Consider the following 25,579-nt stretch of genomic DNA (forward strand, 5'->3'; position numbering starts at 1 on the left):
CAGAAGAAAAAGACTCTGGAGCGCTAACAACCGCTTGCTTATTCAGCTAGAAAAACCATGCGGTTCTAGAGCGATGATAAGACGTCACTGTCCTGCTAGTCTGAGAGCCGATTAGCCCCCCAGATAAACCGGAACGTCTCCAGATGCCAGACTCGATGAAACTGCGCAGCAAAATCCTCTAAGGAAGTCTGAAGCGCGAAATGCTGGCCCCGTCCATCGTGGGCGTTAACATCTACACAGCCCGACCGGCTTTACTTTCAATAAAAAAGAACGATAGTGACAAGCTTTACTCCCAGCCCCAGTGTCTGTACATAAGCTGCCATAAAAAAGCACCCTCCATACACAGAGAGCCTGAAGTCCCATGTCAAAAGGCTCCTTTTACCTTAAATATATTAAAGGTATAATTGAAGTGCCCACTTTCCTCTGAGTCTCTGTAGTTATTCCCCAGAATAAAAAGTCAGCACTTACCTTAATGCTGTCCGACAGCAGGACAGCCTAACAGGTTTAAGAAGTCCTCTCCCTCCTATAGCCCTGTGGAAAATGATAAGGCCTGAGTTATTACTTGCTTAGGCCAACAGGATAAGGGCAGCAGAAAAGTATGGGAGGCGCAGTGAGAATTATGTCCCACCAGTTCCCACTGCTCTAAAGCCATCAAGAGCTCTACTGAAGAGACTAATATGAACTAGGCTACACCCTAGAACAAAGCAGCACAATCATGCACTACTTTAAAAATAATAAACTCTTGATTGAAGAATCTATTACTAACACCTCACTTTACCTCTTCCTATCACTAGCGTAGGGAAAGAGAATGACTGGAGTGGGAGGGAAGGGAGGAGCTATTTAACAGTTCTGCTGTGGAGCTCTTTGCCTCCTCCTGCTGACCAGTAGGTGAATATCCCACAAGTATAAGGATGATGATCCGTGGACTCATCGTGTCTTTAAAAAGAAAGTATATTAATGCAATACTCATATTTAATAAAGTGTTATACTGTGTATTTACTGTAAACATTTCACATTCCAATGTTCTGCACATAGCAGAATATGTTCTATGTATTTCTAAATAGAAATTCCTATATGTATTACCAAAATACCATCAGATATATGTAGACATATTTATTGATGAATAAATAGAACATATTCTGTTATGTGCAGAACATTGAAATGTAAAATATTCATATTTTCATGTCAGGTTAGCGCACATGAGAATATGCGATCGTGCTTGTGCAAGAGTGGGGTGTTCTTTTTTTCCCCCTCCTTTGACTATAGTGGAATAAGTGAACGTGCACGCGATATTCTAACTTTGGCTTTTTGCGCTTGAAGGATTAGCGCGAGAGCAAAAACAGTTTACTTTCAACTCGCAATACAAGCGCAACCTGATGAGCGCAAAAATCTTACTTCTAGCGCAATTAACGCTCAAGCAAAAGCCACTCATAATCTGGCCCTTTGCAAGTAATTGTATATTAATGCATCTATAGATACTTAATTGGACAAAAATAAATACATTTTCTCTAGTTTTGCGTTAAATTAACATAGTATGTGAGTTTGAAAATGTTCTGAAAGCATAGCATCTGGTTTGCTGCAGTAGTCTTTCAATAGTCAAACCCCAACCGTTGCCTTAGTCAGAGGAGCCAATCAGGGCTTGTTACTAGAGTAGACACAACAACCACAGTCATTATGTTAGCAAAATATTCTTTGTTTTGCAATTTTTTTATCTCAATCTCTGCTGAAGCCAATTACAGACAAATATGCAGCAGTTAACTTAACTGCCATGTACTCTTTCAGTTGCTATAACTCTTAGAAAAAGGGGCAAAATAATACAATAATACAAGTATACTGCAAAGTCATTTTACCGTCCCTTTAAACTTTCTAGGTGGGTGCTATTATGTTTTCATATATTTAGAACGTTTTTTTCGGTGTATGTTCTTATAGAAAACAAACCCCTTATAGATTCTGCTGGTATTTGTTTTAAATGTCCCAGGATCAAACAGCAGTGACATAAATGATGCGCAAGATTTCAGAATGGCTTAATTTTTTAATGTTTTATTATTGCCCACTCTTCGTTTCTTTAAACCCATTTTTACAATGAAACTGTAAGTTTCAATACAACCTTTCTTATATTATAAATTTTTATAAAATGAAGTTGAAACAAGTTTTTTTCCCAGTGTCCAACATTTTTACATTTGGAACTTGGAGTAGTTCTGTGTTTGACCTCTGGTCACTGGTTCATCACAGCTAATGAGAACGGGCTACAACCTCCCACGATACAGTGATGCCAACATAGCTTGTGGAGAAGAGTGCCCGCTATCTGCTACCCATTCCCAATGATTTGTTCACCGGATTTCCTCTGCTGATTACAATGTGTCGCCCCATTTATTTTATCCTACACCGTAGGAATATTGTGAGGGTAGCATCATTTTCTAGTCATTTTCCATTCGATATGAAGCCTAAAAGGCTTGTAACAAATACGTTTGCAGTAGTTCATATTGATGTAACTCCTCAAGGTATTCGGAGCATCTGGTAAAAAAACGTAACGTAGTATTTGCAGGCACTAAGTGAGTTCCAAGCAGCAGTTTCATTTATCACTTGGCAGCTGTAACATTTTCTTCCATTTGGTGCTACCTGGGCTGCTGGAGAATGAGGCTCTTGAACCAATTACTGATGGCGCAATCCACCCGCAGAACCAGCGCCATCCCAAGGACAAGAAAGGTGCTGCTCACCATGAATCCCAGAGCTTCAAACAGAAACCTACAGGAGGGGAGAGAGCTTGGTGAAACATGATTCAGGATGTTTGTTTTAATGCTTAATGACTAATGAGTCCCGTTTGGGAGCCACATGCAGTAAAGCTTCCGAGCAGGACAGCGCCATTGAGTCAATCGCATGCAGCAGTCACACAGCCCCACCAACTGCTTTACTTATGTGTTTAACCTCCTTGTGGGTTAAGCTCATGCTACTAATAAAGAAGAACAAGTGATTTTTGCATTTCCCTTTACACGTTCTGTGTGCTGTGTGTGACAAATGTGGAGAACTGAACTTACTTGGGTGCAAACACTTTCCAGACCATGAGATGTCGTCGGAGAATCATAGCTGCACACACACAAGACAGGAGCTGCATGGGAACAAAACATTATCAGATACAGCAGCACAATGAATCGCTCAGAAAGCACTGGGATTGTCAGCAGTTACCTGTAACACGCAGATAACAATCCGTACCTGCATTCCCTGGATGAACAGGTACTTGGTACCCAGTTGTAGCAACGCTGCAGAGAACCTGTCTGGGTCTTCTCGAAGCCTCATCTCCATCATGGGTACTTCATCCTCCTCCGTGTCCCCATCACGTGGTTCCTTCTTGAGCTTTTTCCTCCTGCTGACAGGGGATTCAGACAGGAACGGCCAGAGCAGCAGCAGAGTGGTGCCGGCTTCCTCGGGGAAAGGGAGAAATGTATTAATGGGCACCTTTATCTCACATCCTAATCACTTCTTACCAGGCTCTCTATCACACTTTCCCCTCTATCTCTCTCAACCTCCTCTTCATAATAAATGCCATAGAATTGTGCATTATGTGTAATAAAACTACTTTGTTGTATAAAAATCTATAGACTGCAAGTGAATATTGAACTTAAAGGTAAACTTAAAATGAAACTTTAATTATTCAGAGAGAGAATAACATTTTAAGAAAATTTCCAACTGACATAAAATTTGTTTCATTCCCCTGGTATCCTTTGTTGAAGAGTAAACTTCGGTGGGCTCATAGCAGCTGAAAAGCGTGCACGTGTCTTTAGCATTCTATGGCATATATGGTTTAAAACACTGCTGCTTCAGAGTGGTAAAGGCACGTGCACGCTCCAGAGGCTACCTAGGTTTACTCTAAAACAAAGAGAATGAAGCACATTTGATAACGGATGTAAATTGGGAAGTTTCCTATAATTTCATGCTCTGTCTGAATCCTGAAACTTTAATGCTGACTTTACTGTCCTTTTTATGCATTGCAGGTCCCTTTACACCCTTATTTATATGAAAATGATATTATTTATACTAGATGGATACAGCAAGTCACTGGTTTATGTTATGGGCACATTATTAGCTACTATGTGCTACATAAAGTAAACCATTTCTAGAGGGCACCAGGAGGATAGAGCAACAGGAAGGACCAAGAGTGGGGGAATATTTCATAAAAATAGATACAGTAAGTACAAGAAACGTAAATCATTCTGCTTTATCATCTTACATAATACTTCTAGTCCTTTTGGATTACAAGTGGTTAATCCTGCCTGCATAATATTCAAGTGATATAAAAATGTGTATAAGTAAATTCTTCTCATTCTGTAGAGCAGTAACCTGCGAAGGAATTACACGCACTACAATGTCTGATCTGGTGCTACAATGTATTACTACTCTTAAGCAAGATATAGCCAATAAGTAATAGCCGGGAACATGCCTGGTGCATATGTACCTCTGTGTAAAGTGTCATTTAATAAAATAATATCATTTTATGTCCCTTCAAGCAATGCTGATAACTGTCCCTTTCAAGCAATGCTGATAACTGTCCCTTTCAAGCAATGCTGATAACTGTCCCTTTCAAGCAATGCTGATAACCGTCCCTTTCAAGCAATGCTGATAACCGTCCCTTTCAAGCAATGCTGATAACTGTCCCTTTCAAGCAATGCTGATAACCGTCCCTTTCAAGCAATGCTGATAACTGTCCCTTTCAAGCAATGCTGATAACTGTCCCTTTCAAGCAATGCTGATAACTGTCCCTTTCAAGCAATGCTGATAACTGTCCCTTCAAGCAATGCTGATAACTGTCCTTTCCTCTCTATCAATTCCGATTAAAATCACAGACTTCCTGATTTTTCTCTGAACATACAGCTGGACCCTTCCTGCAATACATTTATTATAGACCAGTGTGTGTGTATGTATATATATATATATAAACCCCTTCTGTATCTGCTAAGTGTCTTATGATAGAATAAGTCATTGTACCTGAGAAGAGGATGTGTGATGAGAAGGTGTTGGCAGCTACAAGTAAAGCAGGAATGATGTTGTTATTATGTCCGTCTTGGAATCCCACAAATGCCGCATTCCAGTGAATAGCTGGGAAGACGGGCTGGTGACCCGTGGAGTAGAAACCATGTGTAGCGCCTAAGGCCCAGGCCATAACCGCATACCATGGAACAGAAAACAGGCCTAGGATACAAAGACAACAGGTAAAGCTGTATAAATCATGACACAAAAGAGCAACTATGTCTGCACAAACTATGTTTCATACAGCTTCATTTTTTTATTGTAATTTCTTTATAAAGAGCACACAGTGCACTATGACAATAGGAATAATGATTATATGTTAACATTTACTAACACAATTACAGACAGGTTAACAAAGTCATGATCCAAGAAAGCAATTAGAGTAGACCATCATGCAAATGATATTTAAATGAATAGGAAAGTCAAAATGAAACTTGCATGGTTTAGATGGAGCATATCATTTTAAGACACTGTTAAATTCACTTCTGTTTTCAAATGTGCTTTGTTCTCTTGGTATTCCTTGTTGAAGAAGAATGCACACTTATCCTACACTAGTGGGAGCTAGCTGCTGATTGGTACAAAACAAACTCAATACAGATATAGAATGGCAAGACACAATCTTCCCCTCTAGACGGACCGCTGCCTTCTTCCAGTCTCTCCCAGGGGACTGTATGAGATAGAGTTTCGAAACAGAGGCGCAGGTCCTGTTGCTTTTTCTGTCTCCTCAATGAACCAAAACGTCAAATAGTTTCTAAGGATGAGAAAACGTCACTTTTGTGTGTGTAAATAAATGCAATAAAATGAGTGCTGAATATATATCTTTTATTTGATGCGTTTCGGGAAACCGGAAGTGGAACGCTACTGAAGTGTATTTAAATCAGCTGAACGTTTCAAAAAAGCAGCACCTTCAATTTGTGTTTTTAATGCTCTTGAAAAAGACGATATATTTGTTGAGACGCGTAGAGCCATTCTTACCTGTCTTTTTCAGACTTGTGTTAAATAAATGTTTGTTCTTTTTTTTACAAATATTTTGCTGCTTTTTTTAAACTGCCACACATCAACTGAAAATTGCCGGATCCCAATCTTATCGGAGTGAGAATATTGCACTACAGTCATACAATTGAATATAGCACATACCATTGAAAGCTTTACACACAAGGAAGCTACCCCAAAGAGGACCCAGATCATACATAAGAAGACCGAATACCTATATCACAATGAAGAGTTGGAGACACTATTGTGCAAGGAGCCGGATTTTATCGGAGTGAGTATATTGCACTCATTTTATTGGATTTATTTACACACACAAAAGTGAAGTTTTCTCATCCTTAGCAACTATTTGACGTTTTGGTTCATGAGGAGAAAGAATAAGCACCAGGACCTGCGCCTCTGTTTCAAAACTCTAGCTGCTGATTGGTGCCTGCACACATTTGTCTCTTGTGACTGGCTAACTAGATGTGTTCCGCTAGCTGCCAGTAGTGCAATTCTGTTCCTTCAGCAAAGCATAACAAGAGAATGAAGCAAAATTAAAAATAGAAGTAAATTGGAAAGTATGTTTTAATATTTTTTATGTTCTATACAAATCATGAAATAAAATTTGGGGTTTCCTGTCCCTTTAAATACAACAGCAGCTATTCATTCCACTGATATGATATTCATTAACTGAAAACAGAATTAAATACAGGAAAAAGAAAGGAAAAAAAATCATTAACAGCCAAGGAGATACTTTTTTTTAAATAAATAGCAAGAAATTTGCATCATTCCAGGTTAAATTTCTTCAGCTAATTTCCAGTGACTGAAAATAACTAATGCCGAGTGACATGGAGTCCCCAAAATGTCTGCAATGGTTACGTCACTGAACGACATCAGCTACTTGAGCGTTACAGCTGGCTCTGGGATACAGACCATACTGTGTGCGCTGCTCGGAGGATGCAGTTATTAATAGCTGTGTGCAGAATAAGAGAATACATCGCCACATATCTTTTATTTAGATAATCCTTTTATTCTCACAATCTAGATTGTATCAAGGCTCATAGACCAAAGAAAGTATCAAAAAAACGACCATGCAGTAGGCTGAGAAACATTGTAAAAAGAGCTCTTATAATATTTTTATACAATGTATATGACTTAAAGGGACATGAAACCCAACACTGTCCAATTTACTTCTATTATCTGTGCTTCATTCTCTTAGAATCCTTTATTGAAGGGGTAGCAATGCACTACCTAGTTATACTTTTCAACAAAGGATACTAAAAGAATGAAGCAAATTAGATAATAGAAGTAAATTGTTAACTTGTTTAAAATTGTATTCTCTCTCTGAATCATGAAAGAAACGGTTTGGGTTTCATGTCCCTTTAAGACCTTTTAATAGAAAAGAAGATTAAACGTAAGGTTTTTGACTGTTGCTAGTGCGAGGAGTTAACTGGAAGTTCTGGTGTGAGCAAGAACACCATTTGTTTGGTGACAACATAAGTTCATCTCATTTCATATCTGTTACCACAGGATACCACGAGGTGGCGCCCCACTTACAGAATAAATTATGTTAAAGGGGCATTAAACCCAAATGTTTTGTTTCAGGATTCAAATAGAGCTTACAACTTTAAACAACATTCCAATTTACTTCTATTATCAAATTTTCTTTGTTTTCCGGTTATGCTTTGTTGAAAATCAGGAAGGTAAGTTCAGGAGTGTGCACGTGTCTACAGCACTATATATGGCAGCAGTTTTCAACAATGTTATACACGAGATGGCAGCACTATTTCCTGTCATGTAATGCTTTAGACGTGCACGCTACCTATCCAGATATCTCTTCAACAAAGATTTACATGAGAATGAAGCAAATCTGACAAAAGAAGTCAATTGGAATAAAAAAAAAAAATCTAAATCAGGAAAGAGCAATTTGGGGTTTCACGTCCCTTTAACAGAAGGTTCCAGTGACACCGTTTGGTGTGTGAAATTGGGCGCTTATCTTTGAACTGTGAGTAAAGTCCTTTTGGGATGGAACAATTTCTGTGTGGTTACAGAGTAGCGCTACGTGTGGATATCTCTCCCCTTCTTTTGCTTGAGGGTTTACAAACATCGCTACTATCCAGACGGAAAAAAAGGGCTATCCAAGTAAGATATTTGTAACACCGTCATGTGAAAAAGAAAGCGCACCCTCTTTGGATTACGCATCAGGACAAAACAACAATCATCTGGTCCTTAGCAGGTCTTAAATACAACCTCAGATGAACAACACCACAATGATTTATTTAACAAAATGAAGAAGCCATGTGTGAAAAAGTAAGTACACCTTATGATTCAATAGCTTGTAGAACCACCTTTAGCAGCAATAACCTGAAGTAATCGTTTTCTGTATGACATCATCAGTCTCTCACATCGTTGTGGAGGAATTTTGGCCCACTCTTCCTTACAACGTTGCTTAAGTTTGTTGAGCTTTGCAGGCATTCATTTATGCACAGCACTCTTAAGGTCCCACCACAGCATTTCAAACAGGTTGAGGTCTAGACTTTGACTGAGCCATTGCAACACCTTGATTATTTTCTTTTTCAGCCATTATGTTGTAGATTTGCTGGTGTGCTTTGGATTGTCCAGTTGCATGACGTAATTTTGGCCAAGCTTTAGCTGTTGGACAGATGGCCTCATATTTGACTCTAGAATACTTTGGTATAGAGAGGAGTGCATGGCCGACTCAATGACTGCAAGGTGCCCAGGTCCTGTGGCTGCAAAACAAGCCCAAGCCATCACCCCTCCACCACCGTGCTTGACAGTTGGCATGAGGTGTTTGTGCTGATATGCTGTGTTTTGGTTTTCACCAAACATGGCACAGTGCATTATGGCCACACATCTCCACTTTGGTCTCGTCTGTCCAAAGGTTCCAGAAGTTTTGTGGTTTGTTCAGAGGCAACTTTGTTGTGATGCCATGTTCTTTTTAGAGAGAAGAGGCTTTCTTCTAGCAACCCTTCCATACAAACCATACTTGTTCAGTCTTTTTCTAATTCTACTGTTATTAACTGTAACATTTAACATTCTAACTAAGGCCTGTAGAGCCTGAGATGTAACTTGGGTTTTTTACAATTTCTCTGAGCATTGCACGGTCTGACCTTGGGGTGAATTTGCTGGGACGTCCCCTCCTGGGAAGATATGCAACTGTCCTGAATGTTTTCCACTTGTGAATAATCTTTCTCACTGTAGAATGATGGACTTTAAATTGTTTGGGAATGACCTTATATCCCTTCCCAGATCGAGGGGCAGCAACAATTGTTTATCTAAGATCATTGCTGATGTCTTTCCTCCTTGGTATTGTGTTACACACCTGCATGCACCAGACCAGCAAACTGCTAAAACTTCAGCTTTTATAGAGGTGGTTACACATGCGGATGATCAATTACTCAAGGGTATTTGATTACCAGCACCTGTCTGCTTATTAGCCTATTAATTCCTATGGAAGCTTTATTTGGCTTTATTTTTGTTAAATAAATCATGACACGGTGTAATATGTCATGTGTTTTTGCTCATCTGAGGTTGTATTTATCTAATTTTAAGACCTGCTAAGGACCAGATGATTGTTTTTATGTCCTGATACGTAAAACGATAGACTTCAAAGAGGGTGTACTTTTTTTTTTCACATGACTGAACATATTTTCATCAAGTTGAGTATATTCTCTGCACAGAATTGCTGTGCACAGCAATTATTGTACGGTTTCCCAGAAACAGGTTGACGTTCCTCTAGTCCAGGGCTTAACATATTCCGTAAGAGAGAGACATGTTTTGATTCTGATTCTCAATTTGGCTTATTCTAGACCTTTCTATATAAAGAACCTTGTTGAATTTGAAAAAAACAACAACACGTTAGCCCTTGTTCTAGTCTTTTTTCCCTTTCCAAATAAGTCAATACACTGATTATCAAACACTACATTTCTGCAATATTGTATATGTATTAATATATAAATTACTTCTCTGGTTCCTAAAAAAACCAAGAAGGTTGGCTCCCTGATATTCTAATTTTAAGTATCATATATATTTACTATAATTCTGTGTCTGAAATACTGAAATACAAATACCAATAGCAAAACTTACCAGCCCCATCGGGTGTAGAAGAGAGATTGGATACATGGCTATGGATCTGTAAGACCACAAAGGCTTCCAAGAGTAAAATTATAAAAGCTGGAGTAATTCTTTCACTATGAAGGAGGAGCAGGACCAAAGCAATGATGGTAAGGGTAACAAGCACGGCAGCAGAGTACACACTCCCTAGTCCATAGGCCTCAACTGTTGCGCCTTTCCTCCTGTCTTCTCCTTCACCTCTGTGCTTCAGACGGCTCTTCAGAGACTGCTGCATCTTTCTGTAGATTTGAGGGATTACATGCTGAAGTTCAGCTTGGGAACCAGGAGCTCCATGGTACGTGGTGACCATGTTGTCTGCCTCTGCATCATGGCTTCTCTTCATAAAGACAGTTACAGGGTTCCAAAGCACCAGAAGAAGTCCCAGGCCAGCCATGGTGTAGATGACCCTGGGACAGGCCACTAAAGCAAGCTGGATGAGCTCTCGTAGCTTTGTGAGGCTGTCTTCAGTCCCTGAGCTGAGAGCCCAGAAGCAAGAGATGCCCAAAGCCATGAGAGGGAGGCCCCATCGGACATACATCACTAGTGCAGAAGAGCTGTTTAGGTTCCCATAGTGTTGCAACCACCTCCTCACCAGGTACACAATGCCCCCCAGACACACCACGCACCAAAGATAGGAGAAGTTCTTCAGCTGGGGATCCTTTATGCTAGATAACGGTGTCAGGAAGGGAGAAGGCCGGCAGTCTGGAGTCTCCTCTCGGCAGTTGTGGAACATCCCCAAAAGTCTGCTGCAAATAGCCAAGGCAGCTAGTAATGCTATCAGCTGTGGGCCATCCCGCTTATAACTTGGAAGCAATGAGGGTTTAAGACTCTCACTCCCTAGCGGTGTAAAAGTAGGAAGTAACAGTCGTCCATCCCAGTGCAACTTGAAAATGGTCAGGGTAACTAGAGATGTTAGCAGAAAAGGAGCCAGTTTTCCTTCTGCAACAACAAAACTGTCTGAAAACAATCCACAGCATCGAAAGATAAGAATAAGGCATGGACCTGAGAGTAGGACAGACAGTTTATGGGAACGTGATCTGCTCTTTGGTCGTTTTTGTTTCCTGATATAGCAGAAGAAGGATAGTTGGGAAGTGGCAGTGACCAAAGCACAAAGGAATAAAGGATCCTTTTCTAGCACAGAAGTCAACATCCCCAAACAAAGTACAACAGCTGTACCTAGAGCCCAGAATGTAGGGTAAGCAAGCAAATATTTGTAGGAAAAGTCCAGAGTTGGTCCAGCCTCAGCAACCAGGTAACAAATAAGGCAGGAAGCAGTAAGGATGGCGCAACCTATAATCATACGCAGAGGGTGGAAACGAGCCCAAGATTCCATGCACACTGCCCTCGCTTGCAGGAGATAGAGCTCCAGTCTCTGGATGAGGTGCTGCAAATGAGTTTCGAACTCTGCCTTTGTTATAAGACTCTGCTGCTGCTCGTACATCAGCCGGTCATACTGTGCTGTCATTGAAGAAAATACATCCTTTAAGTGTTTCAGCTTCTCAGAGGGCAGATCCCCAGCAGAAAGAGAATAGGAGTGCAAGAAACGGTCTACCTGTGACAATGAGACCAGAAACACAGATGTAATGCGAGTATGGTCATGTGGCACATGCCTGATTCACAACAAATAACAGTGTTAGAAGATTAAGTAACAGCAAGTTGTTTTTTATACCACCGTTTCTGTGAGCTATGGAGATGGCAATAAGCCCAAACATCATCCCCTCAAAGCATGAAAGGCTATTTATGCTTAATTACTTGCACTTATATTTAAAGGGACAATGTACTGAATTAAGTTAAAACTAATATGTCAGAATCAGTGAATTTCCTACTGATCATCATTGGAGGATAGGTAAGCTCACTGGTGGATGGGTACGTCTAATTTTAATTGGCTCATAAGTATTTCCTACTAATGTCACTGGCTGGTAGATACTTACTACTAAAGCTCATTAGCCAATAATCATCAGGAGGAAGAATCAGCCAATAAGCATTAGTTATAAACATACAACTGATATAGCTATATTGGTTTACGTTTAAAGGGGCAGTAAACCTAGTGCAGAATTATAGAACATTATCTTAGCGCTAGCTTTATACAACATAATATTGCAGCCATAATTTACGATAAACTACAGTTTTTCAGACCGCTGCTCCTTGCTCTACTGAGCGGCCCGATCGCGCTATTAAACTCAATGTAGCTTGCTCCCGCTACCAGACCAGTGAGAGCGTGCTACATTGAGTTTAATGGCGAGATCGGGCCGGCTGAGTATACAGCTGCCCAGATGCGCTTAGAAAAAAAAACAGAGGTCTAGTAACCATAGGTCAACACCTTGAATATGACAGGCATTCACAACATTCCATCCATTATTTGACATATGTACAAATATATAATTCAATAATATAATTTTGAAACCTCTTTGTGTGTGTTTTTTAACAATAAATGTTGTTAATAAAAGTTATGTTTTAAATTTGGAACAAGCTGTCACTTTCTGGAAAATTAAGTTTCCACTTTAGGGAGACAGAAGTGCTAATAAGTGCAAACCTTTATTTGTCAACTAAGTTTCTTTCTTTTTTGATGTTCTTCCATCTTTGCAATATATTTTCCTTATTTATTTTTCCCCCTTTTCATGTAAAGGGATTTGAACCCAAATTTTTTCTTTTGCGATTCAGATAGAGCATGCAATTTTAAGCAACTTTCTAATTTACTCCAATTATCAATTTCTTCGTTCTCTTGCTATCTTTATTTGAAAAAGTAGGCATCTAAGCGTTTATTTTTGGTTCAGTACTCTGGACTGCACTTTTTTATTGGTGGATGAATTTATCCACCAATCAGCAAGAACAGCCCAGGTTGTTCACCAAAAATGGGCCGGCTTCTAAACGTACATTCTTGCATTTCAAATAAAGATACCAAGAGAATGAAGAAAATATGATAATAGGAGCAAATTAGAAAGTTGCTTAAAATTGCAAGCTCTATCTGAATCACAAAAGAAAAAAATTGGGTTCAGTGTCCCTTTAAGCAATTTCTAATACTCAAATCTTTAAATGCACCTGCTGACTTCTCAAGGCTAACTCTGCTGCATATCTGATAACAACTGCAAATACATGTGTTTTATTTTACTAACTTTATGACTGTGACTAGCCTTGTTGTCTGCAGACTAAAGCCCTGACTGGCTTATACAAATAAGGCAAATGGTGGGTGGAGTTTGGCTATTGCAGTAAAAAGAATGTTAATTTGCTTTAAAAATGTTAAGACTTGTCTGATATGTTATTCTATAGCAACTGAAAAGAAATGAATTGTGATTACAAGCTGCTTACTGTCTCTGCCCTTATATTTAAGGGCAATATCCTTTTAACCACATGGCCAGAGTGTACCGGTATTTATTAATGTGTTTTGATGCAACGCTAGCTTGGGGGAGGCTTCTCCTTATGTTCTAGTCACACGGCGCGTTTCAGACACCTTTGCTCCGTGTAAAGCACCGTACCTGCTGTGCGTTGATCCTAAAGGCAGCTGCCTGTGTAAGCGTAGAGGAGCCTTCAGCATCTCCAGTCCAAGAGAAGAGATCAGCCATAACAGCTCCCAGGTTACTGTACGGGATGGGAATCCCCATCAGAAGAGCAAGCGTAGGGACCACGTTCACTTGAGGAACAGCTTGGGTTGTCTAAACAAGGAGCAGACAACATATAGTTACAAAATGCCAATATCTGTAGTAAAACAACTTTATTCCAGACGCCCAGCAGTTTGCTAGACCTAAAACCAATCTGTAAGACAACATGCATCAGTCTATGTGTTTCAGACAGGCTGCTATAATAGCAATATATTTAGAAAATCTAGGTTTGTGTGATACTTTCAATTGCTTATTAATGATGAAAATGCAACTTAAAAAAGTTCGGTACGTTTAGTTAAAGGGACATAATACTCATATGCTAAATCACTTGAAACTGATGCAGTATAACTGTAAAAAGCGGACTGGAAAATATCACCTGAGAATCTCTATATAAAAAAGGAAGATATTTCACCTCACAATTTCCCAGCTCACCAGAGTAAGTGCTCTCTAAAAAGTTATCATTTAGTTACTGCCCAGCTGCAGGTAAAAAAAAATAATACAGGGAGGAAGAAACGAACAGTAGCCAATCAAAATCAGCAGTGCTGAAAAAATGAACTCTTTTACTGTGATCTCATGAGATTTCATAGTAAACTTCCTTAAACTGAATAGGGAAATAACACAACATGAGTGTGCATGAGGCTCGCTCCCTTGCAAGTCCGGGACAGACAAACTGATTTGTTGCTTTAACTCCTTTACAATGGGGTGGGAACAGTTAGGACATTTTGAGGTAAAATATCTTTCTTTTTTACATAGAGATGTTCAGGTGATATTTTCTAGTCAGCTTTTTACAGCTATGCTGCATCACTGTCAAGTGTTTCAACATTTAGGTATCATGGCCCTTTAACACGATGCATAATATTAGCATTTTGCAATATGGCAGTATATAGACAAAGCTACAGCAAAAACTACTATAGCAATCTTTATGTAACTGGACATCTAGATAGATAGTCGGGGTAAAGTGCCATAGTTCTCTAATCATATTACAATATGGCTCAATCATGGGCAGTAGAAAAAAAAATCAATGTTTCAATACCCGATAACATTTAACACTTTCAGCACAATTTGGAGTTCATGCTAACTTAAAGGGATATTGTAGTGGAAAATGACATGCTCTTATTGGTTAGAGCATGTAATTTTTATGCATCACTCACCATAAACCCTTTATAGTAGTTAAACACATAGGTAAAGTCCCTTGCTAAGAACTGTAGACACTGCATCTCCTGAGTTGCAAAAATATATTTTTGTTGAAAGAGAATGAGCTAAACGTGCCAATTCATTTTTAAATATTACATTGTCATCTCCCCTCCCTACAAACCATCGGTACCTTATCTACTGTGTCACCAAACAGAACTGCTTTGCTGTAAACAAAAAGTGCTGCTGTCACTTCTTTCTCGCTGTCTCCCCCATGATCTCCTGTGTCAGTCATACCGTGGTCTCCTGCCACCAGCAAAAGTGTTTTGTCATCCAGGTGCTCCACAAGGGAGCTGTAAAAAGCAAAAATAGCAACTCACATAAATACAACTTCACACTCTCATAAAGAACGTATTATCATCTGTGAGCAGCCTGCAATAATTATTACAAGTTCACTGACTAATGATTTGTTTGCACATTTTGTAAAGGTGCAAGTAAAACCATATACTAGCAGCTATTAGCATTTACACAGGGATGTTGTCATCCAGGACCCACCTAATCATCTGGTTCATTTGTGTGAGCTTCTTTGCCGTCTCCGGGTGATCTGGGCCGTGCTTGTGCCCACAGTGATCCACACCAAGGAAATGCGCAATGAGGACATCCCAGTCGTTCCCATCCACTGCAGAGGAGAGAACAGATTCCGCCACATTACAGAGACCATATTTGTAGCCTTAGTACAAGACATACTACAGGCAAGGGGCAGGGTTATGATGTCTGTTTGACACCTCAGCTCTAGGGTACACCTGCAGGGCTTCCAGTTTTGCAAGAATACTACAGGCAAGGGGCAGGGTTAGGATGTCTGTTTGACACCTCAGCTCTAGCGTACACCTGCAGGGCTTCCAGTTTTGCAAGAATACTACAGGCAAGGGGCAGGGTTAGGATGTCTGTTTGACACCTCAGCTCTAGCGTACACCTGCAGGGCTTCCAGTTTTGCAAGAATGCTATTTATTTGCTAGAGCACTAGAGGGCAGCAGTATTCCCTGCCATTTAGTGCACCAGACACCTACCTAGTGATACAACACAGAATATCATTGGAACAAAGCAAATTGGATTTGGAACTGTACGCTCTGTCTGAATCACAAATAAAAATGTTTAGGTTTCATATAAATTGGGGAGTTTGTTTATTTTTATCTTTATTAAAAGACTATCAGACTAAAACCTTTCCCAGCACAGAATATGTTAATGTGTTAACGTTCTACAGAGAAATGTCCTCATCTTGAATTTACAATAAAGTCAGAAAAATTAAAGGTACAACTAAAAAAATAAAATACTAGTGCTCCCACAGGCCAATTATAATGAATTAATCATTTCTAATACTTGATATACAAATATACAGAGTATAATGCAGTTGCAAAGCGAGGGAAATGAATCACCATAAAACACGTTAGTACGATTAATAGAAAGCAATAGCAGCACACGGGACCATCTTGGTGTATATAACACACTGAGACATATATATCCTTTTATGTCACTTCTAGTAAGTAACTTTTTATTTGCGCACTTTACTTGTGATTTAATATATTACCCTTAGAGTGGGATGTGCTTTTGTCATTTGTATTTTTACAGAAAAAATAAAGGAACATTGTGATTAAATTTAAACTATGTATCAGATAAATTACATTTTGATGAGAAGCTTGGTTTGCCCTACACATGACAGCAAAAATGCTTCTAGATAACATTATCACTGTTTTAGTATTTTACTGAGTATGAGCACCTGCATTCTGAGTAGGAACTTGTAAGAAATGGTTAACAATGTATAAAATATAATATTATTATTATTATTATCATCATGTGTTTGTATTTCTCTGCAAAATTCCTAATTGACATAGGTTTTGATTAAGGATAGACCGATATGATTTTTTCAGGGCCGATACCGATTATTGATAACAGGGGCCAATATTCTGTACATTTAAAGTTTTGAAAAGTCAACACAAATTCTACACAAATCTGGTATAAACTGAACATGCTTATTAAAATTTTATACATTAAAAGTAAACAACTGGGAAAAATAAAGTGCTTGAAAATTAACTTAATTGCTTCCCAAAACATAGAAAATGGCATAAATCCCTTTTAAACTGCACACTGATATAAAATGTAATTTAAGTCACTACTGCAAAGCTAGAAACTACACAATTTCTTCAGTACTCCCAGTTAAGTAGAAAAACATAGTGCAGAAAGCATTCAGCATGTTCTCCTGTTAAACGGCTTCTGTTTTTTCATATATTGCTGCCACTTCACTAAAAACAGGCTCACTTGGTACACTTTACAGTAAAGTAAAAAATAAATATATATATTAAGAAAAGAGCAATCAGTAATGGTTAAAAGGCGCTCTGCTATAGTCAATTTGTTTTTCAAAATACAGTTTGTCAAAATCCTTCATAAAGTAAGGCAGTTCTTAATAAGTAGCTGTATGCTGGTATTTTGCATTTCTTTTGTTGGAGGTAGTCTTTATATTCAATGGTAATCCTGGACGCTCTGCTGTTCTTTCATGCGCTGGCGAGAATCTTTTATGCCCTAATGTATATAAAGAGCGATTGGCAAAGGTTCCCAGAGTTATGCAGGAAGGAAAAAACACACATAGCGTAATACTGTATAACATAAAATTTATTATATACAAATAGTATTGTGCTTACATTAGTAGACCTCAATCAATGATGAGGTAAGATTATAGCTTTATCCATAATGGTATATTTCCAGATGAGACCTTGCTGTTAAAAGGTTGTCTGGGCTGTGTATATTCTAGAACTATCGTTACTCCCTTTGTTCAGTCAAGGGCTAAGTGACCTTTAAAGTACAAAGGTTGCTGTACAACTGTACTGGTAGTAGTCCCCTGTAATGGATTTAGTGAGTTGCTGTGTATAATAGTATAGAAGTTTACCCCAAGAATATGTATTCAACTGCACTATTTGGTTCCAGCTGTTGCGTATATATAAGAAACAGTCTTAGTGCCTTATAGTAGTTTAAAAGACCAGCTGTAAAAAACAAACTGTCTGCCCATTAGTGTAGTCCTACACTAGCTGGAACCAAATAGTGCAATTGAATACATATCCTTGGGTAAACTTCTAATCTAGCCCATAGTAATCTAAAACTGCTTCAATAACAGGCAGACAAATATATAGCTACTTGATTTACTGTCGCACTCACTAGATAAGATTAGAGGAGACAGCAGCTGCATTGTGTATATATTATGGCGCCTGGCGAAGGCGACCTGGCTACAGGTAATTAGTGCCAAGTATCCCATCATGCTTATAACTCACCTGTAGGGTAGAGATGCTGCAGGATTCCATTGTCCACAGTGTGTAGGTCCTTTACATTGAACGATGGAAAGAAGTAGGATTTGTAAAACTTTTTGGGAAATAGCCCATCCCAAGTGTCATCCCCCATGAACACAACTCTCTTTCCTGCAATAAGAAAACATGCAGTGAGATACGCTCTGTTAAGTCATTCTAATTCAGAGAATACAGAAAAGTAATACTGTCCAGCTGGGTGTTGTTATGAAGTAGGAGGGTGGGGGCCAGTGTAAGGCTTTGCAATATTATAACATTGTTCCAAAGCACAAATGAATTACATAATTTAACACATTGATTTCATGATGATTTGCGCTAAGAACATTGAAAAACAAGTATCCAATTTTATATTTTAGCTTAATATTGACTTAAATTTTAGTCGGCTGATCAGTAAACTTAATCGGTGATGTTCCCATCAAGGGCCAAATAACAAGTGGAGCGCTAATTTATTGCGCGCCTGCAAACTGGCAAATTAGCACCTTTTGCGGGTGTGCGATAAATAAACAGCCATTACAAGTGGCTGGTTATTGCTACCGAAAGTTTGTGGGAGCAATTAGGGCTTCTAAAATTAACCAGAGATCAGATCTCTGGCTAAATTTATGAATGTCCAACAAATGCCCCCAAGATACTGTCTAGTGAACTTTAGTAAAAAAGAAAGATTGCAGCATTATTTTTTAATAAAATAACTGCACTAGGCAGTATTGTGGGGGTAAAGTCGGTGACTGTGGGGTGTTGTGATTCAGACAGAGCATACATTTAATAATAAAAGTAAATTAGAAAGTGGTTTAAATGTGAATGTTCTGAGTCATGAAAGAAAATATTTGGGTTGTAGGTCTCTTTAACCCCTTCCTGCCCTTAGGACGTTCTATGCCATCCTAACCAGACTGGGCTTGAATGCCCTTAGGACAGCATAGAACGTCCTAGCCTTTTGGCTGTACTGAAGCCAAATGTGCTTCCCGAATGGGATTGCAGGCTGGAGGGCGTGCCTAGCGTCATAGGCACTACCCCCAGACACGATCCCATCATTGAAATCAAGCGATCACATGAACGATTGCGTGATTTCACTTTGTAACTTATTTAAATAAGTCCGGCCGTGAAAGGGTTAAATAAGGGAAAAACAGGCAAAATAAATAATGACAGTGCTTTGAAAAGTTATTTAAAGGGACATGAAACACTTGAGGTTATAAAATAAAAAGTTGAATTATATTTAGTAAAACAATTGCAATGTATTTTCATTATCTCTTGTGTCCCCCTCGTCTGTAATTTAATGCTGATTGCTGTTAACAGGGAAAGTGCAGACTCCAGACATAAAGCTGCACGGCACCTACTAGTTTTATTTCATGATTCACACAGAGCAAACCAATTTACTTCTGTTATTTGTAATTACTTATCATGGTATTCTTTGTTGATGAGATACCTAGATTTGCTTTGTTCTGGTATTCTTTGTTGAAGAGCATACCTAGGTAGATAGCGGGCCACGTTTCTGGAGTATTTACATGGCAGCAAACACTGCTGCCATCTAGCACTCTTGCAATACACAACATTTTAGTATTCTTTTGCAAGAGTGCTAAATGGCAGCAGTATTTGTTGCCATGTAATGCTCCAGAAACGTGTCCTGCTATCTACCTAGGTATGCTCTTCAACAAAGAATACCAGAACAGAACAAAGCAAACTTGATAACGGAAATAAACTGGAAACATTTTAAAGTGCCATAAAACAGGTTAAGATCTGTGCATATAAAACAGTGTGCATAAAAAAATGTTTAAAAATTGTTGGGAAGTATTTTAAAATAATTTTCAAAAATAAGCAAAATGAATTACATAGCTAAGTTGCCTGGAGAAGCTAACTCCACCCCCTTATCAGTGTTTAGACACAGGCATTGTATTTCAACTGAGTTCACAGCTTCTAGGCAGCTCCAGCAGATAATCCCTATGCATTTTGCATTCTACCAAAACAACAATAGATATAGCTACAGCCATAGAAGGAAATGTGTGGGGGGGAGTTAGAGCTTTACAATTCAGAAACTAAAAAGAAAGGCACTGCGGTATAAATTTGCAGGTAAAGTAATTAAAGTACATATTATATTTTGTCTCTAGCCCAACTTGTTTTATGTCCCTTTAACCAAGGCCGAACATGCTGTGATCTGAGAGGTCATCGCAGAAAATGCAGTGTGTCTGCAGAAAGAACAGGACACATGCTGGAACTGTTAGCTCTTTCACTTTGCAGCGCTGCTCCACATTAGACTGTTCTCTTCAAACAGAGCTTTGCTCTGGCTGCATTGTATAAGTTTTCCTTAACACAGTGTATCCAGCGCAAAGTGCGGTTTGAAGAGAACAGTCAAATATGGAGCAGCTAATTTGCAAAGCAATTTTCAACTGCTGCACTTTACTATAAAAGTTTAAAAATGACTTTACTCTCCAATTAATCAACACATTGCAATTGACCTGGTGCTTTAGTGTAACTCCCTAATTTAAAATTTTATTTTATTTCAAAATGACCTGCAGAAAAATGTTCACAAAAAATCTCATTGCAGAAAGTGAAGAACAGTTCTGCCTCTTGGATTTTAAGAAATTGTATGCTGAATCTAATCACAAAAGAAAGATGTTGTGTTCTATGTCTCTTTAATGAACATTGTTATTCTTCTGAATTATTCTTCCTATTAACAATAACTTTCCCTCTGGCCAGGAATCGTAGTATCATACTATTTCTATTCCAGTATCCAATCACCTTTTAGCTGATCTTATACAGACGTTTTTAATAAAGCAGCTAATTGATGTCATAGATCACTATACGTTTTAGTCCCCTTTAAAGAAACTGTTATTTTAAACAGACTTGCCATACAGCCAATCAGATGCTGAACCAATAGGTGCGTCAAGTAGCACAAAAGGAGACAAGGTGAACATACTGGAGATGGTTTTGCAGTTATGTAATTATTTTTTTAAAGGCTGATCTCAGTAACATCGAGACATAGAATGAAATTAGAAATTTATTTTAAAGTGAAGGTCAAGTTAAAAGTACAGCCTCGCGGCATTGCATAGACTTATAAAAATGAGCAGGAGTTTAAGTCATGATTTTTTTTTAAATCTATTTATTTTCTTATATTTTTACCTTTAAACTGCTCCACCGATAAGCGCAGCACTCCCACCCGCCGGGGGGGGGGGGGGTAAAAGGATTAATTGGTTTAAGAATCGTCATCTGTCAATCAATTAGACAAGATGGCGGGTGGGAGTGCTGCGCTTATCGGCGGAGCAGTTTAAAGGTAAAAATATAAGAAAATACATAGAAAAAAATCATAACTTAAATTCCTGCTCATTTTTATAAGTCTATGCAATGCTGTGAGGCTGTACTTTTAACTTGACCTTCACTTTAAAGACACTTCCCTGCACTTCATTTATACATTGTATAGAAAGAATTATGGGACACCATGATACAATTATGAAAACATGGAAAATCAGTATTTTTCAAAGGAATCAATGAACCTAGGAAGAGAAACAGCTCACTGTTTCATGTAAAGTTTAAATCAGATGTTATAAAGCAATTAAAGTCTTTGCCCCAGGACTCACCATTCTGCACTAGTTGTTGGATCAAGTTGTCCTCTTGGATGGCATAACTGGCAAAATTGCTACCCACATCCACAAATGTTGGAAGAGATCCTGTGGTTACTCCCTTAATTCTCTGCATGGTGGTAGTGGGAGGGTCAGCTCGGAAGGGGTATAGCTTGGCATGTCTAGGCTGGGAACTGACGAGCTGGTGGATAATCTCTAACTTGTTCTCATATGGCTTAGGGTTGGTGTTTTCTGGATCATAGGTGGCAAAGTCATATTTCAGAGCATCGATGATGACTATTACAGCCTTTTCAAACCTTTTGGGGAGCCAGCAGGTGTCTGGGTCTCTCTGAAAACTCCCTGGAAGACTTGAGAAGGGAAGGTCTGTACATGAACTTTGGTTGTTGAGTTCTATTCTCATTAATAAGAATCCACTCATAAAAAGCCAGATACCCGAACAGAAGAGGGCAGACACCCAGGCCAGAAACAGGAGCACCGGTGCTCTTCTCATCATGAGATCTGTGAGGCAAACACATTTAGTCAGCTTACATTTTACAAAAACAAAGAGAAGCCACAGACAAAAATATACCAAATCAAACAGTATGCTTACACACATTCATGAGGTGACTTACACTACAACCTGCGAGGGGGTAAATTTAATGTATAGCCTCTCCTTTTTCTGTGTTATTCAATGGAGCCATTTGCTAATAAATGGAGAGATGAGTGAAAAGTTACAGATTCTAACAAAGGCAACAGAGATGGTAGGTGTTAGTGAATCTAGTCCAATGTGTTCTAGTATATTAGGTGTGTTTTAGGTCTTTATATATTTCAGTACAAAAAGGGTGATGGTTATGCATAACTTGTGTGTACGAGTGAATATATATATATATATATATATATATATATATATATAAACACACACACACATACATATAATATTGTTATACATTATAGCACTAAGGATACAGTGTAGGATATTAGATGATATTTAATAATATTGCTCTAAATGATCTTGTATTGCTGTGACAATATCCTACTAAAGGTTAACAGTAAATGAGTTACACCACTCTCTGTTGTTAAAGGGACAGTCTAGTCAAAATTAAACTTTCATGATTCAGATAGGGCATGCGACTTTAAACAACTAGCTAAACCTAGGTAGGCTTATATGCTAGTTTATATGCCCTTGAAAGCTGCATCTTATCTCAGTTATATTTTTATATTTTTTCACAGATACTGCTAGTTCATGTGTGCCATATAAATAACATTGTGCTCACACCCATTGAGTTACTTATGAGAGGGCACTGATTGGCTATAATGCAAGTCTGTTAAAAGAACTGAAATAAGGGGGCAATCTGCAGAGGCTTAGATACAAGGTAATCACAGAGGTAAAAAGTATATTAATATAACTGAGATAAGGAGCAGTCTGCAGAGGCTTAGATACAAGGTAATCACAGAGGTAAAAAGTATATTAATATAACTGAAATAAGGGGGCAGTCTGCAGAGGCTTAGATACAAGGTAATCACAGAGGTAAAAAGTATATTAATATAACTGAGATAAGGAGCAGTCTGCAGAGGCTTAGATACAAGGTAATCACAGAGGTAAAAAGTGTATTAATATAACAGTGTTGGTTGTGCAAAACTGGGGAATGGGTAATAAAGGAATTATCTATCTTTTTAAAACAATGAATATTTTTAAGCAGACTGTGCCTTTAACGGACCTGTCATACTCAGTGGGCTGCTGCAGTGAGATCTGACAACAGTGCTGCTAACAATCTGGATACCACATTACAACACGTTATCAATGCTGTTAGACATGAGAGGCAAACACCTAGGGAGATGCCAGACACTGACAATATGTTAATGTAAATATTCCTACTTGGATGAACAAAATGGTCAGAAAACTACAATAACGTTGTTACTACACATCAAATAAACGGGCACTTTATTTCCGGTCAAACTCACGTGCACTCACCGGCCCCGCTTCCTAATGTCAGTCACATTGAACTAGAGAGGTCAGAAGCACCCGGAAGTGTAAGGACAACGTCACCACGGCAACGGGATCACAGAGTTGGAAAAAAGAAATGGCAGAGCGTGTCACCATTGAGAATACAGCAGCGGCACCTAGTGGTAAAATTGAGGAACAACAATCTACGCGGTTTCTGTTCATTTATTTCACTTACCCGTGTTTTGTGGCATTTTCGTTGTACATATGTTTTATTTTTTGGAGCAATTTGAAAATTATTCTGAAAATTAATCAGAATTTCTGATCAATAAAAATAATTTTAAGGTATACATGCTCTACTGCACTACTCAAACAATCACTATGTAGCATGCTGTACAGGTAGTATTCTAAATCCAGCAGGATAGATTCTAGGCTCTCTTAGAGGTGGGAAAAAGGGTAAATTGCATATAAAGCAGGCAAAATAATAAGTAATGTAAGTATTTTACATTTCTATGTTAAGAATTTTATCTGGAGTTACATTTTAAGTTTAATATTCCTTTAAGCGACCTTCTGCTTAATAATATTACCTTCTGTTAAACCTCTTAATCTCAGCCTTCATTTCATGGGCACTCTTAATTTAGGGTGATTGTAACACCCAAGGGTGCACTCACACTCTAAGTCTTGGCTAGGTAGAGCATGTCATTTTAAGACTAGTGACCCTGCAACTCTATGTATTTAAACACATAGTAGAATTACTGATCAGGACCCACAGAGTGCAAGCTGACACTGACCCAATTGGCAGCAGTAGTCACACAACCAAGCTGTGTAACTAGTGCTGATTAGATCTGTTGGCCCTGAGCAAAACTTATACTATGTGTTTAACCCCTTTGAAAAGGGGGGAGGGTTAAACACATAGAGGTGCAGGTAACTAGTGTTAAAATCCCTTGCTTTAATCAAGTAGAACTTCTTTTACTCTATAATAACCCTTTAAATAGGTTATAAAGCTATGTGATTTTCTGAAAGGAATTACTCTCGTGTTTTTTTTCCTTAAAATTTTACAACAAATATTTACCAAGCAATATAATACATGACAAAAAGGAAATTGAGGAGCACTCGAGTGTTAGCAAGTCAAAACATTTATTGGACAGTTAATGGGTACACATGAACGTGAAGTAAGGAGTAAATACTCCGGGGTAAAATACAGAGTAAAGTGTACAAAGAGAAAATGCAAGGGCACTAAACCACACGGCTTACGCGTTTCGGCCTAAGCCTTACTCATAGCCATATTCATATATGGCTATGAGTAAGGCTTAGGCCGAAACGCGTAAGCCGTGTGGTTTAGTGCCCTTGCATTTTCTCTTTGTACACTTTACTCTGTATTTTACCCCGGAGTATTTACTCCTTACTTCACGTTCATGTGTACCCATTAACTGTCCAATAAATGTTTTGACTTGCTAACACTCGAGTGCTCCTCAATTTCCTTTTTGTTCTATATTCTTGCTCTTGGCCTGAGTGAGCACGGAGTTACTAGCAAGTGGTTGCAGGGTGGCCTATCAACTAACGGATTTGTTGTGTTCGGACTGAAGACAGCTGCAGCTCTCTGAGGGATGTTTACTACTAACGAAGTGGATACAGTTACAGGCCTGATATCCTGACAGGTGGCCTGCTTGCTTTGCAAGGTATGTGCGATACACCGTATAGAGAACTGTGTTACACTGCTTATTCTTTTACTGCATGAACTGCTTCGTGTATAAGGGTGCGTGTAATCTGAAAGTCTGTTCCTGAACACTTTGCCGGACAGGAGGATTGAGGTGACCTCTCTGTCATTAGGCACATCTGATTTCCAGGGGTGGGCAACATGAAAACTGGACTTGTTTAGAAAAGACACTT

General features: G+C 38.7%; 1 protein-coding gene across 3 annotated transcripts; it reads right to left on the reverse strand.

Moving 5' to 3' along the window:
* Positions 1–2,024: 2,024 nt before the first annotated feature.
* Positions 2,025–23,769, reverse strand: PIGO (phosphatidylinositol glycan anchor biosynthesis class O). Of its 3 annotated transcripts, XM_053701009.1 has the most exons (12): positions 23,710–23,750; positions 22,380–22,451; positions 21,766–22,266; positions 18,173–18,316; positions 15,411–15,534; positions 15,049–15,208; positions 13,602–13,778; positions 10,102–11,680; positions 4,981–5,184; positions 3,211–3,416; positions 3,036–3,106; positions 2,025–2,745 (listed from the first exon to the last, which is right to left on the reverse strand). In XM_053701009.1, exons 3-12 carry the CDS (start codon positions 22,259–22,261, stop codon positions 2,616–2,618), a joined length of 3,291 nt encoding a protein of 1,096 aa, XP_053556984.1. In that variant the 5' UTR covers positions 22,262–22,266; positions 22,380–22,451; positions 23,710–23,750; the 3' UTR covers positions 2,025–2,615. The 3 variants fall into 3 exon arrangements, with proteins under 3 accessions (XP_053556984.1, XP_053556985.1, XP_053556986.1); XM_053701010.1 differs by lacking the exon at positions 22,380–22,451 and having other exon boundaries at positions 23,710–23,769; XM_053701011.1 differs by lacking the exon at positions 22,380–22,451 and having other exon boundaries at positions 23,720–23,767.
* Positions 23,770–25,579: the final 1,810 nt, after the last annotated feature.

The sequence above is a fragment of the Bombina bombina genome, chromosome 2, assembly GCF_027579735.1.
Source record: "Bombina bombina isolate aBomBom1 chromosome 2, aBomBom1.pri, whole genome shotgun sequence".
NCBI classification, from domain to species: Eukaryota; Metazoa; Chordata; class Amphibia; order Anura; family Bombinatoridae; genus Bombina; species Bombina bombina.

Bases quoted from the DNA above. Each gene is read 5' to 3' on its own strand.
- PIGO (XM_053701010.1), bottom strand. From the start codon at position 22,261: ATGATGAGAAGAGCACCGGTGCTCCTGTTTCTGGCCTGGGTGTCTGCC. The intron at 18,317-21,765 runs GTGAGTCCTGGG...TTCTTATTGCAG, and splicing joins CCAACAACTAGTGCAGAATG to GAAAGAGAGTTGTGTTCATG. The intron at 11,681-13,601 runs GTACGGTGCTTT...TCATTGTCACAG, and splicing joins TTAGGATCAACGCACAGCAG to GTAGACCGTTTCTTGCACTC.